At 49.0% G+C, this 13,501-nt stretch overlaps 1 protein-coding gene across 1 annotated transcript in view; it reads right to left on the bottom strand.

The window, feature by feature from the left end:
- Positions 1–8,641, bottom strand: part of DENND4B (DENN domain containing 4B) — a 30,550-nt gene extending 21,909 nt beyond the window's left edge. The window contains exons 1-4 of the mRNA XM_087705049.1: positions 8,550–8,641; positions 1,983–2,299; positions 1,307–1,559; positions 920–989 (exon numbers count right to left, since the gene is read on the bottom strand). Coding sequence (XP_087561175.1) covers positions 920–989; positions 1,307–1,559; positions 1,983–2,281 — 622 coding nt within the window. The 5' untranslated portion in view covers positions 2,282–2,299; positions 8,550–8,641. The remainder of the gene's footprint in view (positions 1–919; positions 990–1,306; positions 1,560–1,982; positions 2,300–8,549) is intronic.
- Between the last annotated feature and the right edge of the window lie 4,860 nt (positions 8,642–13,501).

The raw sequence follows: 13,501 nt of genomic DNA, 5'->3' as shown, positions 1-13,501 counted from the left end.
GATGGACTTCAACTCCCAGAATCCCTCACAGGTGGACTTCAACTCCCAGAATTCCCCAGCCAGAATCCTTTTAAGAGGGATGGACTTCGATTCCCAGAATCCCTCACAGGTGGATTTCAACTCCCAGAATTCCCCAGCCAGAATCCTTTTAAGAGGGATGGACTTCAATTCCCAGAATCCCTCACAGGTGGACTTCAACTCCCAGAATTCCCCAGCCAGAATCCTTTTAAGAGGGATGGACTTCAACTCCCAGAATCCCTCACAGGTGGACTTCAACTCCCAGAATTCCCCAGCCAGAATCCTTTTAAGAGGGATGGACTTCAACTCCCAGAATCCCTCACAGGTGGACTTCAACTCCCAGAATTCCCCAGCCAGAATCCTTTTAAGAGGGATGGACTTCAACTCCCAGAATCCCTCACAGGTGGACTTCAACTCCCAGAATTCCCCAGCCAGAATCCTTTTAAGAGGGATGGACTTCAATTCCCAGAATCCCTCACGGGTTGGACTCCCAGAATTCCCCAGCTAGTGTGTTGAGCAAATATTCGTGATTCTTGATATTTATGTTTATTTTGAAGCTTAATAGCAATTTCCTGCCTCTTAAACCAACAGGATATATTCAGCTCTTCGTAAGAAAGTAGGAAATTAGAATGTGCTTTTAAATCTTTATTCCGATGCCATTTTGATGCTTCTGGCGCTATTTCTCACAAATAATTAAAAGGAAAAAACAAGAAATAAAGCATGGTGAAGAGGTGAAAGCACCATTTTCTTTCTTTGCCTCTGCAAAGAAGTTGGCAAACTACGGGATTGACTACCGCCTCCCGAGCTTGGCTGGGCCTGCCCTTGGAGACTGTGCCCCCGTAAACCAACCTCCAAAAGCCAAGATTCGTTTGTCGCGAAACGTCTCCCGTATTTTCCTTACCTGCTTCGTAGACAAGGGTGTTTCCTTGGGCGAGCGCCATCTTGTAGCAGATGTAGAGGGCAGGTCCCCACTTTGGGGGGGAGAAGAGAGAAAGACGGGGTGTCAGTCCATCAGAGAAACAGGCGAGATCCGAGAAGTTGCCCATCGGCTTCGTCCAACGAGACACAAAACCAGCAACGGATTCCCGCCTCTTTCCATAAAAAAACCACGGAGCTGCCCCCCCTCCTCCCGTCACGGGGGTCACGAGTTTCCAACACTGGGGGACTCTCAAGACGACCCCTTCCACCACCCGCCACCCAGTGGGCCGGGCTGCGAGGGACTCTCGCGAACGGCCGCCCGAAAGCGCCTTGGACCCGTTGTTTCCCACCCTCCCTCCCTCCGACTCACCATCCCGGCGTTGAGGTTCCGGTCCACCCGGCAGAAAGTGTGCGGCGTGCTCTCCCCTTTGCTGGGCATGATAAGGCAGATGTCCGTGATCCCCAAGGCGCTGAAGGCCTGCCCCTCGCTGGCCCGCCGATACGTCAGGAAGGTGTGCTGGTGTCCGGGCGCACCCGAGGCCAGGTTGGCCGAGTGGCTGTAGGGCGTGGTGTCGACGATTTTGTAGCCCGCTTTGGGCTGGTCCTTCCCCCCATAATGCACCCTAAAAAAAAAAGAAACGTCGTACACGTTCACCCTCTCAGGGAACGGGATTAGGGCATTGGGTCGGCGTAATCTTTTTGTCGCGGTGTGTAATGTGCGCGCCCCGCCGGTGCCCATTTTGGCTCCCGGGTTGGTGCAGGCGGCTTTCCAGGCTCAAAACGGGGCGCGAGGTGGGCCACACCTGCGCAAGGCCTCAAAATACAATGCAAGCGCCCTCCCACGCATGCACCCCGCCCCCTCAGGCATGCACGGTGGAGCTGGGCTGGGCTGACGTGCCCGCAGAGAGGGCTGTGCATGCTACCTGTGGAACGCATAAGGCGCCCCTCTCAATCCTGGGAATTATAGTACGGAGTTGCCTCCGAAAAGGACAGGATAGCTGTTCTCGGCTGGTTGCCGGATCCCACCCGAACCTTCCGCGACCTACCCCAATTCCACGATGGGGGGCTTATCCCGCCCCCGCCGGTAGCAAACGAACATCTGGGGGTTGTTGAGGAGGCTGGTGTTGAGCTCCACAGGGTGCCCCGAGGTGGTACGGTCGATACAGGTGAAACCTTGAGGGACCTCTTCGCCTTGCGAGCGGACGATAACCGCGACGTCCACAATGGGCTCGCTCGGGCGGGCCGGACGAGACCCCTGGGTGTCATCTTCCAGCGGTTTGGAGGTGTCCACCAAGCCGGCCACCACAAAGTAGTCCACCAGCTGCGGGGCCCACTCCTCCGCCATGACGCGGCCTCACGGCATCTGCGGCGAGGGAAGAAAAACGAGAGGGTGATGATGCCAGCAAACCCCATAGGCCGCTTGACTGTCCGGGCAACGGCGGAAGGCCCGTGCGGAACATTGCGGGCTCCGGTTGCCATGGAGGTCTGGTGAGACCCTTCCTCTCGTCCTTCTCATTTCCTCCCTATCGTTTCGACGACGTTCGGATTGGAAGGCCGGCCGCGAAAACAGCGCGTACGTTTCCCATCGTAAAGGCATTAAAAAGAGTTTAAAAAGAAGTTTAAAGAGCGTTTGGGGTTTTTTTTGAAAGAAAAAAAACGAGAAAAGGAAAAGGAAACTGGGGGGGAAAAAGAGGTTTGAAGAGAAGTCTTTATTTTAAAAAATGAAAAAGGTGAGGGGGAGACCCTTTGAACAGATTAACAGGGGTGGGAAGGGACCTCGTAGGCCATCTAGTCCAGCCCCACTCCCCCCCCCCAAGCAGACACATTAAAAAGATATTTAAAAAAAGAAGTGGGTAGTGTTTTTTTTTTAAACCAGCAAATAAATCAAGAGGGAGGAAAGAAAGGGTAAAAAAATAATGTACAGGAAAGGAAAAAAGAAACTGAAAAAAAGAGATTATCAAGAGTATTCTTTTAAACAATTTTTTAAAAAAGAAAAGAGGAGAAACGCGGAAATCTTTTCGGGCTAAACACGCTGAAAAAGGAGCGAAGAAGGAAGTTTAAAGAATGTTTTAAAAATATAAAGAAAAAGTTTTTAAAAAGCTCTTTGAATCATAAGCTGGCAAGCCTTCCTTTTGATTGATGCCCATCGCGCCAACTGCCGGCCTCAAGAACCATGGGATCTGGAGTCCCCCCCCCCCACACTGCCTCCCCCCCCCACCCCACTGCTGTTTCCTCCTCCAGACCAAGGCCTCTATCGTCCCAGGTGTCACCCTGGGCCAACTGACTGGCGCTGCCCACCGCATACCCACCCGAACGGCTGATGCCAAAGGAAGGGAGGGGCGCGATACCCAGCTGCCCCGGATGAGCGAACGGGATCCCCCCTCCCCACAACGCCTCTGGAATCCTCTGACCCGAACCGGTGGCTCTCCGGTGCTGGAAAGGAGAAGCCTTGCGAATTGGGGTGGCGACAGTGCAAGTTGTGTATTTGTGTGTGTGTGTTTTTTTAAATATTTTTTTGCAGTCAACGCAAAACGCCGGGGAAGGGCTGGGTGAGTCAAAAGAGGAAATGCCCGTTTCTCGACGAGAAAAAAGGGAAAGAACATTTCCCCCGAGATTTATTCAGAGCAAAAGTCTCGTTCCCCAAACCGGCCTTTCGTCCCGGGGTGGGGGTGGGGGCGCGAAACCGACAGCTGGCACGGGACTCCGTGCATGCTCAGAGGCATGGAAAAAGCAGGCACACACAGAGACGTGGGTGAAAACGAAGAGCTGGAAAAACAGGGGTGGGAAAAAGGAAGGAAAAGACAAAGAATTTCCTACACGTTAAAATTTTGCTTTCTCCTTGAAGTGCTACATTTCTGCTTGCGGGGAGCTGGGTTTTTTTCCCCTCATGCGGACCTCCCTTCTCTGAATTAAAGGGGATTGCTGGAGAGCAATAGGAAGGAGACAGGGAGGCTAAATATTCCCTGCTCATTGAAATCATTTGCCACTTTTGGCCTTGAGGTGCTACTCTTCTACTTGCGGGGAGCTGGTTTTTCAAGGCGGACCCTCCTCCTCTGAATTAAAGGAGCCTCATTTGCTGAAGAACAATAGCAAAGAGATGGGGAGGAGAAATATTCCCTGCTTATTAAAAGTTGGGCACTTTTTCTCCTTGAAGTGCTACATTTCTGCTTGCGGGGAGCTGGTTTTTTTCCTCATATGGGCCTTCCTTCTCTGGATTAATAGGGTCTCAATAGTAAAGAGACGGGGAGGAGAAACGTTCCTTGCTCATTGAAATTTTTGCCACTTTTGGCGTTGAGGTGCTACTTTTCCGCTTGCGGGGAGCTGGTTTTTCAAGGTGGACCCTCCTTCTCTGAATTAACAGGGGTCTAACATGCTGAAAAAAAAAATAGTAAGGAGACTGTGAGGATGAAAATTCCCTGCTCATTGAAAGTTAGGTACTTTTCTCCTTGAAGGACTACATTTCTGCTTGCGGGGAGTTGGTTTATTTTTTTTTCCAAAGTGGACCCTCCTTCTCCGCATTAATGGGGTCTCACTTGCTGAAAAAAAAATAAGGAGACAGTGAGGACAAAAATTCCAACATCAATGAAAAGTTAGGCCCTTTTCTCCTTGAAAGGCTACATTTCTGCTTGCAAGGAGCTGGTTTTTTTTTAATGTGGACCCTCCTTTTCTGAATTAATGGGGTCTAACATGCTGAAAAATAATAGTGAGATGGGGAGGACAAAAATTCCATGCACATTGAAATTTTGGCACTTTTGGCCTTGAGGTGCTACATTTCTGCTTACGGGGAGTTGGTTTATTTTTTTTCAAAGTGGGCCCTCCTTCTCCGCATTAATGGGGTCTCATTTGCTGAAAAACAATAAGGAGACAGTGAGGACAAAAATCCCCACATCAATGAAAAGTTGGGCCCTTTTCTCCTTGAAAGGCTACATTTCTGCTTGCAAGGAGCTGGTTTGTTTTTTTTAATGTGGACTCTCCTTCTCCGAATTAATGGGGTCTAACATGCTGAAAAATAACAGTAAGGAGATGGGGAGGACAAAAATGCCCTGCTCATTGAAAGTTAGGCATTTTTCTCCTTGAAGAGCTACATTTCTGCTTGCAAGGAGCTGGTTTTTTTTTTAAATGTGGACCCTCCTTCTCTGAATTAATGGGTTCTAACATGCTGAAAAATAATAGTAAGGAGATGGGGAGGACAAAAATTCCCTCCTCATTAAAGGGTAGGCCCTTTTCTCCTTGAAGGGCTACATTTCTGCTTGCGGGGAGTTGGTTTTTTTTTTTTTTCCAAAGTGGGCCCTCCTTCTCCGCATTAATGGGGTCTCACTTGCTGAAAAAACAATAAGGAGACAGTGAGGACAAAAATCCCCACATCAATGAAAAGTTAGGCCCTTTTCTCCTTGAAAGGCTACATTTCTGCTTGCAAGGAGCTTTTTAAAAAAAATGTGGACCCTCCTTCTCCGAATTAATGGGGTCTAACATGCTGAAAAATAATAGTAAGGAGATGGGGAGGACAAAAATGCCCTGCTCATTGAAAGTTAGGCATTTTTCTCCTTGAAAGGCTACATTTCTGCTTGCAAGGAGCTGGTTTGTTTTTTTAATGTGGACCCTCCTTCTCTGAATTAATGGGGTCTTACTTGCTGAAAAATAATAGTAAGGAGATGGGGAGGACAAAAGTTCCCTCCTCATTAAAAGTTAGGCCCTTTTCTCCTTGAAGGGCTACATTTCTGCTTGCGGGGAGTTAGTTTATTTTCTTTTTCCCAAAGTGGGCCCTCCTTCTCCGCATGAACGGGGGTCTCAATGGCTGGAGAAGAACAGACATTGCGGCGCAAAAGGAGGACTTTCCCCCGCGTTCAAGGGCAGACGCCGCGATCCGCCGGTGCCCAGGTGTCACAATTCTATTTCGGGTCTGGCACAACGACAACTCACACCTCCCTCCAGCCTCACCTGGCTGGGGAAAACAGGAACACGCCAGCGCCTCTTTCGCCACCCTCCCCGGCTGACCCCCCTCGCTCCTCGACTTACAACCCGCCTCGTTGCTAAGCAAGTCGTTTCCTAAGTTGAGTTTTCGATGGCTTTTCCTCGCGTCCTTGTTTTATACCTAAGTTGCTTATCCGGTCGTTAAGCAAATCTGGCTCCTTCCCCCCCCCCAATGGACGCGGCTGGTCCGAAAGTCACAGAAGGGGAATGAGACGGCCGGTCGTAAGTACGAAGCAGCTGCTAAGCCGGTGAATTTGGCTCTCTTTGTGATCCCCAAATTTAAATTTTTATGGGCATCAAAATGGTCAATCAAATCCCTTTTTTCCAGCCCCGTTGCAGCTTTGAGTCGCCGTTAAACGAGCCGTTTACTTCTTGATTTAATCCCCTTGCACTTTTTTGCACAAATCCTCGTGGAACAACAACGAAAAACGACAACCACAACACAAAATGTCGACGGGGGAGGCTTCGAAGGCAGAGCAGAGGAAATGTGGGGGTCAAAACGAGGGTTTTTAAAGCGATTAAAATTGCATTTTGTCACTTTTGCAAAGTTCCCCGCAGGTGGACATCTAGCAAATCCAGGAAAAGGGCTGGTTTTCAGTCAATTCCGGCGGAAACTCGCGGGAAACCACAGATCTGAGGTGTGTTTTCCGGGAGGCGGCTGAGACAGGCCCTACATTAAACCACGATGCTGAAGAAGATGGGCGTCTCCTCAATCTTTTGGGGGGTGTCTAGGCTTCCCCTCGAACCCCAAACCCGCCTGCAAAGCTGCTTGCAGTCGGCACCCCCAATGCTCTCCAAACACAGCGTGGCACGAACCTTCCCGGTTTATGAGCCTTTGCCCAACGCCTGGGCTGTGCCCACAAGCCACGGTTTTACTCCGATCTGGGCTTACGGCTGATCTGCACGCTCCCCCTGCGAGGGAGGCCAGTCTGCAACAGGCTTCATTTAAAAACACACACACACAAACACAGACAAAATAATCCGGTGCGTTGAGCGGAGAGGATAAAAACGCTTCTTAATCCAATTCGATTTTTATTTATTTTTGGCAAAACCCAAAGCGACATTCGCACGCAGGACCCAGTTTGAGGTTTTTGTTTTTTTTATGGCATGAGCCGGGAGCGGATTCAGCCAAAAACGTCATTTGGACACGGTGCAATTTTGCAAAAAAAAGGGGGTTTTTGGGGGTGTGGTCCTCTCAATGGGGTGAGGGGAGGGGGAGGAAAGGGGCGGGGCTTAGCTGCTTGGCGTGACTGGCAGGTGCCAATTTCAAAGCCGGAAGTCAAATTTTGGCTTCAAGTTTTATGGTGTGTGTGTGTGTTTGTGTGTATCTGTGTGTGTGAGTGTGAAAAGACCGAAAAAGGAAATGAGAAACCCACAACAACACCTGTTTGCCAACCCCAAACAATTTCCCCATCACCCCCCCCCCCAAAATGATTCATTTCGAAACCCAGCAGTTTCGAAGCGGGGGGGGGGGGCACGGGACTCTTCCGCCCATCATCCCCAGCCAGGCCTGGGTAAAAAAAACCAGGCTGTGCCCAAGATAATGAGCGCTCAGATAGACTGCCCTGGGAGCTGGAGGCTCGACCGCTGGCGAGGCACGGCGGAGGGATGGGAAGAGGTGGCTCAGGGGTTAAGGCGCTCAGGCTTGTCATTCGGAAAAGAAGGCCGGCGGTTCAAATCCCCAGTGCAGCACTCGTGCGCAAGGGGGTTGGACTAGATGGCCCCCAAGGTCCCTTCCAACTCTGTTATTCTATCTGTTATTGGTATTTAATGCTGGCTGGCTGCCCTAATCAGGAACTAGTCATTTGGATGTTTCCAGCCCATCACTGCAAATTAGGTCGGCAGGTCGGTGGTTCGAGTCCCCGATTCGTGAGCAAGGGGGTTGGGCTAGATGACCCCCAAGGTCCCTTCCAACTCTGTTATTCTATCTGTTATTGGTATTTAATGCTGGCTGGCTGCCCTAGTCAGGAACGAAGGATCATTTGGATGTTTCCGGCCCATCACTGCAAATTAGGTCGGCAGGTCGGTGGTTCGAATCCCCGATTCGTGGGCAAAGGGGTTGGGCTAGATGACCCCCAAGGTCCCTTCCAACTCTTGTTACTGTTAAAGGTTGGGAAGAAGAGGAGGGGGGGGGGACGAAGGATGGGCAGAGAAAGCAGGCAGGGGATGAACCTTCAAGAGTACAGACCCCATCCTCCCCAGCCGGTGACTTCCCACCCCTTCCCCTCCCCGCTGCGCACCATGGACCCCCCCCCCGATCCAAAAGCGCAATGAAAACACGAGATCTGGGATTCTCCCCCAAATTGAAGGGAGGGGAAGGAATTGCAGGGAGGGAGGAGGGACCCCCCCCTTTTTCCCACCAGGCCAGAGTCAGCTGAGCAGAGAGGGAGGGGCAAAAAGGGGAGGGGGGAGTCCCCAGCAAACCCCCCCTCCCCTCCCTTCTCTCCTCCCCCCCCCCGTTTTTTGCAAAATTTGCAAAACGTTTGCACAGCTGCAATTCCAGCTGGGTCATTGCAATGGGGAAAGGTGGGGGGGGGAGGCAGGAGAGACCTGGGGGAGGGGGGGGAGAAGCAAGAGGACCTCCCCCCCCCCACTGCAGATTGCAAAAGGCCTTGCACGCCTTTTGCACGCCTGCCACCTACCTGTGCAAACTCCAAGCCCTTCCTTGCCTCTTGCAAAAGCGCCAGCCTCGCCATTTGTGCCCGCTCTGGCCTGGCTTGGCTCGATGGCTGGCTTGGGGGGGGAAAGGAAAGGAAAAAAAAAAAAGAAGGGGGCCAGCGCGCCCTCTAGCGGCCAGGAGGACCTTCTCCCACCTCTTTTTTTTTTTTTAACCCGTTCGGGTGGGTTTGCACGTCTGAAGGCGGGGATGCACGTGTGAATCCCCCAAATCGCTCTCGCCCCCCCTTTCTTCTCCCTCCCCCCCTCGGGCAAACCCATTCGAGCTTCTGAAAAGCTTTTTTTTTTTTTGCACCCTTCTCCGGTTGGCCTGGAGAAAGGAAAGGATGGGGGACCACGAGGTGATCCTCCCCCCCAAAAAACGAAGATATACTGCTTGAGGCTTGACGGCTTCGTTGGATCCTGGGAGCAAACATTTGCAAAGTTGGATTGGGGGGAAGAATAGAATGAAAGCGAAGGGATGCGAGGGCTGGAGCCTGGTTTATATCTGTTGAAAGCACTCTGTACATGCTCTATTGCGGTGTGTTCAATTCTTTCCACCCAATTTCTCTGCTATAAACGAGTGTATGGAAGGTGGCTTGTGTACGAGCGCCCTCTAGTGGAACGTTGGAGCAAAGAGCGCTTCTGCAACCTTCAGGGCTCTTAAACGGTGTGTGTGTGTGGAACTACAGCTCCATCATCCACAGCCAGCGTGGCTGGTTTGGGAAGCCCAGGACGATGGGACTATCTGAGAGGAGCTGTTGGCCAACCTAGCTGGGGATTTGGGGACCTGTAGTCCTGGCCCTTGAGTCGGGGGTTGAAATAGCGGAAGGAATCAAATTTGTAAGCTTCTGTCATCCATGAATTCACTTGTTTATTTTAATCTTAATTTTTATTTTTGAATTACAGTATTTGGATGCAAAGTTGCAACTTGAGCTTTCTTTCTTTCTTTCTTTTTCTTTCTTCTTTCCTTCCTTCTCTTTCTTTCTTTTTTCTTTCCTTCTTTCCTTCTCTTTCTCTCTCCCTCTTTTGTTCTGTTTGTCTTTCATTCCTTCTTTCTTTATCTCTTTCTCTCCCTCCCTCTTTCTTTCTATCTTGCTTCCTTCCTTTCATTCCTTCTTTCTCCTTCTCTTTCTCTTTTTCTTTCTTTCATTCCTTCTCTTTCTCTCTTTTCTTTCCTTCTCTTTCTCTCGCCCTCTTTCTTTCTGTTTGTCTTTCATTCCTTCTTTCTTTATCTCTTTCTCTCCCTCCCTCTTTCTTTCTATCTTACTTCCTTTCATTCCTTCTTTCTCCTTCTCTTTCTCTTTTTCTTTCTTTCCTTCTCTTTCTCTCTCTCTTCCTTCCTCTTCCTTCCTTCCCTTCCTTCCTGAGAAAGAAAGAAAGAAAGAAAGAAAGAAAGAAAGAAAGAAAGAGAAAAGCAAATCAGAATAACAACAAAAAGGAGAAACCATCCATCCATCATCTCTTGCCCGCTTCAATACTTTATTGGGATTTTTTGACTTGCCTCCCAGATTTCTCTGTTGAATCTTTGTCTTCATCTGCTTCTTGGCTGTTGAACTTAAGTATTTCTCCCACCTCTACCCTCTTTCCACTGCCTGGTTTCCAAAACTTCTGCTCAGACCCTGTATTTTCTGAGAAAGCCTCAGCATAATTAAAAATGTGAATTATTATTATTATTTGAGTCGGGCCAGTGAGTTGGGAGAAAGTTTTTTTAAAGTCCAACTAGCAAGTCTGGTCCTGTTTTTTTCCTCTGGCCTGTAAGGGGCCAAGAGGTGGAAGAATTTCTCAAGTATCCAAACAAAAAACTTTTAAGGAAGTGAATTTTAGTTCCCACCAAGTTCGTCTTTCCTTTTGTTGCAAGAGCGCTGGGTTGCTCCAGAGGCAAACTCAGCTTCCCCCCCAGTTTGGCAATTTCTCCATTTAAGGCTCCACTTAGACACTCCCATCTCCCTTAAAGAAATAAAACTATATTTCTTGGGGAGATCAAAATGGGAGAAAGAAAAAAAAATCATATTTGGTTACACCGAATCGACTTCTGGGTTTGAAATGAAATTAAATCTGCATTTTTATTTTCCTCCTCCTGGCTCCTGTCATTTCTGGGCTGTTAATTCTCAAGAGCAGCATACAAGTTTAATAATAAAAAAAAAGGAAAATGAATTCTGTTGAAAAATAAAGGGGGAGAGGGCGAGGGAGGAAGGAAGGAAAGGGAGATAGAAAGGAAAGAAGGAAGGGAAGGAAGGAAGGAAGGGAGGGAGGAAGGAAGGAAGGGGAAAGGAAATGAAATGAAAAGAAAGCGGGAGGAAGAAAGGAAGGAAAGGGAGATAGAAAGGAAAGGAAAGGAGGGAAGGAGGTAGAGAGGAAGAAAGGAGAAAGGAAAGGGTGGTAGAAAGGAAAGAAGGAAGGAAGAGAAAGGAAAGGAAAGGAAGGAAAGAGGGAGGAAGTAAGGAGGAAGAAAGGAAAAGAAAGTGGGAGAAAGAAAGGAAAGGAGGGAAGGAGGTAGAGAGGAAGGAAGGAGAAAGGAAATGAAAGGAAAGGAAGGAAAGAGGGAGGAAGTAAGGAGGAAGAAAGGAAAAGAAAGAGGGAGGAAGAAAGGGAGGAAAGGGAGATAGAAAGGAAAAGAGGAGGGAAGGAGGTAGAGAGGAAGGAAGGAGAAAGGAAAGGGTGATAGAAAGGAAAGAAGGAAGGAACGAGAAAGGAAAGGCTAAAACTACAATAACGGGGGGAAAAACCAGTGGAAAAATAACGGGAACGAAGTAAAAAAACAAACTTTGAATATTCTTGGCAGCGGTTACACCACCAAAGATCCTTTAAGCTCTTTCTCAAACATTACATCCGCTCGATTCTTTCGGCAATCTCTTCATCATCAAAGCCATCAACCACAAATTCTTTCCACATTTTACACAATAACGGGCCTCAAGGGATTTTTCTGGGCAGCCAATAAATAAATTCTTGACTCCAAGAAATCGGCTGGTCCGTCTCAACAAGTTTGGCCAACTCCAGAGAGGTGTGTTTGTGGGTCTCTAGGAGGCCTGTGAGCTTTTGGCAGCGATTCAAAACTGCAAATTTAATCCGTGCGAAGTGGCCACTTCAGCACCACGGAAAGCTCCAAAAGGAGGCTGACTTTAATTCGGACGACACTTTAATCCAGAGATGGGAATTTCATTAATTGCGCCGTGGGAATATTAGCCTCGTTCCAGGACGGAGGATTTCTTCCCCCAGGCCACCGTTCTTAGCTGACTTTTGTTTCCAGACCTTTTCAAACCCAAAACCAAGCTGGTCCGATGTTAAACACGCTGAGCAAAAGCCAGGGATGAATAACCAGGGAAAGGAGACCACCGGGAGATCTCACAAGGCCAGAGGGAGAAGCGATCCGTAGCAGAAACTCTCCGACTGACTGAGGAAACTTTGCAAACCAAGATGGCAGGCATCATCACCCCCTCCCCAAAAGGGAAAGGTTCCCCTCGCACATCTCTGCTAGTCGTGCCCAACTCTAGGGGGCGCTGCTCATCTCCGTTTCAAAGCCGAAGAGCCAGCGCTGTCCGAAGATGTCTCTGTGGTCATGTGGCCAGCATGATTCAACCCCGAACGCTGCTCCCTTCCCACCAAAGGTGGTTCCTATTTTTCTACTTGCATTTTTTACCTGCTTTCGAACTGCTAGGTGGGCAGAAGCTGGGACAAGTCACGGGAGCTCACTCCGTTACGCGGCGCTGGGGATTCGAACCGCCGACCTTTCTGATCGACAAGCTCAGCGCCTTTGCCCCTGAGCCACCGCCTCCCGCAACAATACTCCCTTAAATAAATGCATACTTTTAAAAAACATTGTGTTTTTTTCCCCCTTTCGTCCTTTTGAATTCACATTCATGTCCTGTTCGGGTTTTGTTCATTTCTTTCCATCCCCCCTCCAAACAAAATTTTGTATTTTGTATTTTCATCTTGTGCATAAAATTAAAACTGGGGAGAGGAATAGGAGAAAGGGAAAAGGCAGAGGAAGAATGGGAGGGAATGTAAGAGTAGGAAAGAGGGCAGGAATGGGAAGAAGAGGGGAAGGGTAAAGGGGAGGAAGGGGAAGGAGAGAAGGGAAAGGAGAGGAGGAAGGAAGGAAGGAGAGAAGAAAGAGAAGAAAGGGGGTAGGAAGGAGGGAGGGAAGGAGGGAGGGAAGCAAGGAGGGAAGGAAGGAGGGAGGGAAGGAGAGAAGGAGAGAAGAAAAGAGGGAAGGAAGGAGGGAATGTAGGAGAGAAGGAAGGGGGGAAGGAAGGAGGAAAGGAAGGGGGAAAGGAAGGGGAGAAGGAGAGAAGAAAGGAGGGAAGGAAGGAGGGAATGTAGGAGAGAAGGAAGGGGGAAGGAAGGAGGAAAGGAAGGGGGAAAGGAAGGGGAGAAGGAGAAAAGAAAGGAGGGAAGGAAGGAGGGAATGTAGGAGAGAAGGAAGGGGGGAAGGAAGGAGGAAAGGAAGGGGGAAAGGAAGGAGAGAAGGAGAGAAGAAAGGAGGGAAGGAAGGAGGGAATGTAGGAGAGAAGGAAGGGGGGAAGGAAGGAGGAAAGGAAGGGGGAAAGGAAGGAGAGAAGGAGAAAAGAAAGGAGGGAAGGAAGGAAGGAGGGAAGGAAGGAGGGAAGGAGAGAAGGAGGGAAGGGGAAGGAGGGAGGGAAGGAAGGGGAGTAGGAGAGAAGAAGCGAGGGAAGGAAAGAGGGAGGGAGGGAAGAAGAAGTAGGACCATTGTAAGATAAGATGGATCTATGGGATGTTAAAAAAGCAATCTTCAAGTATATTGTCAACTGTAGGGAAAAACTGTTACAAATACATATTATTAATAACAGTTATGAGATCATATAATTGTGAATGTATATGTGAAATTGATAAAATAAAATAAAAATGTAAAAAAATAATAATTAAAACTGGAGTTTAAAAATAAAAAAAAATAAAACTAGGGCAGAAGAAGAAAGGG

Source organism: Thamnophis sirtalis, unplaced genomic scaffold (genome assembly GCF_051295495.1).
Source record: "Thamnophis sirtalis isolate CommonGarterSnake01/CBP01778 unplaced genomic scaffold, rThaSir2_p1.2 scaffold_2, whole genome shotgun sequence".
In the NCBI taxonomy this organism is placed as follows: domain Eukaryota; kingdom Metazoa; phylum Chordata; class Lepidosauria; order Squamata; family Natricidae; genus Thamnophis; species Thamnophis sirtalis.
This window is presented reverse-complemented; position numbering and strand designations above follow the sequence as displayed.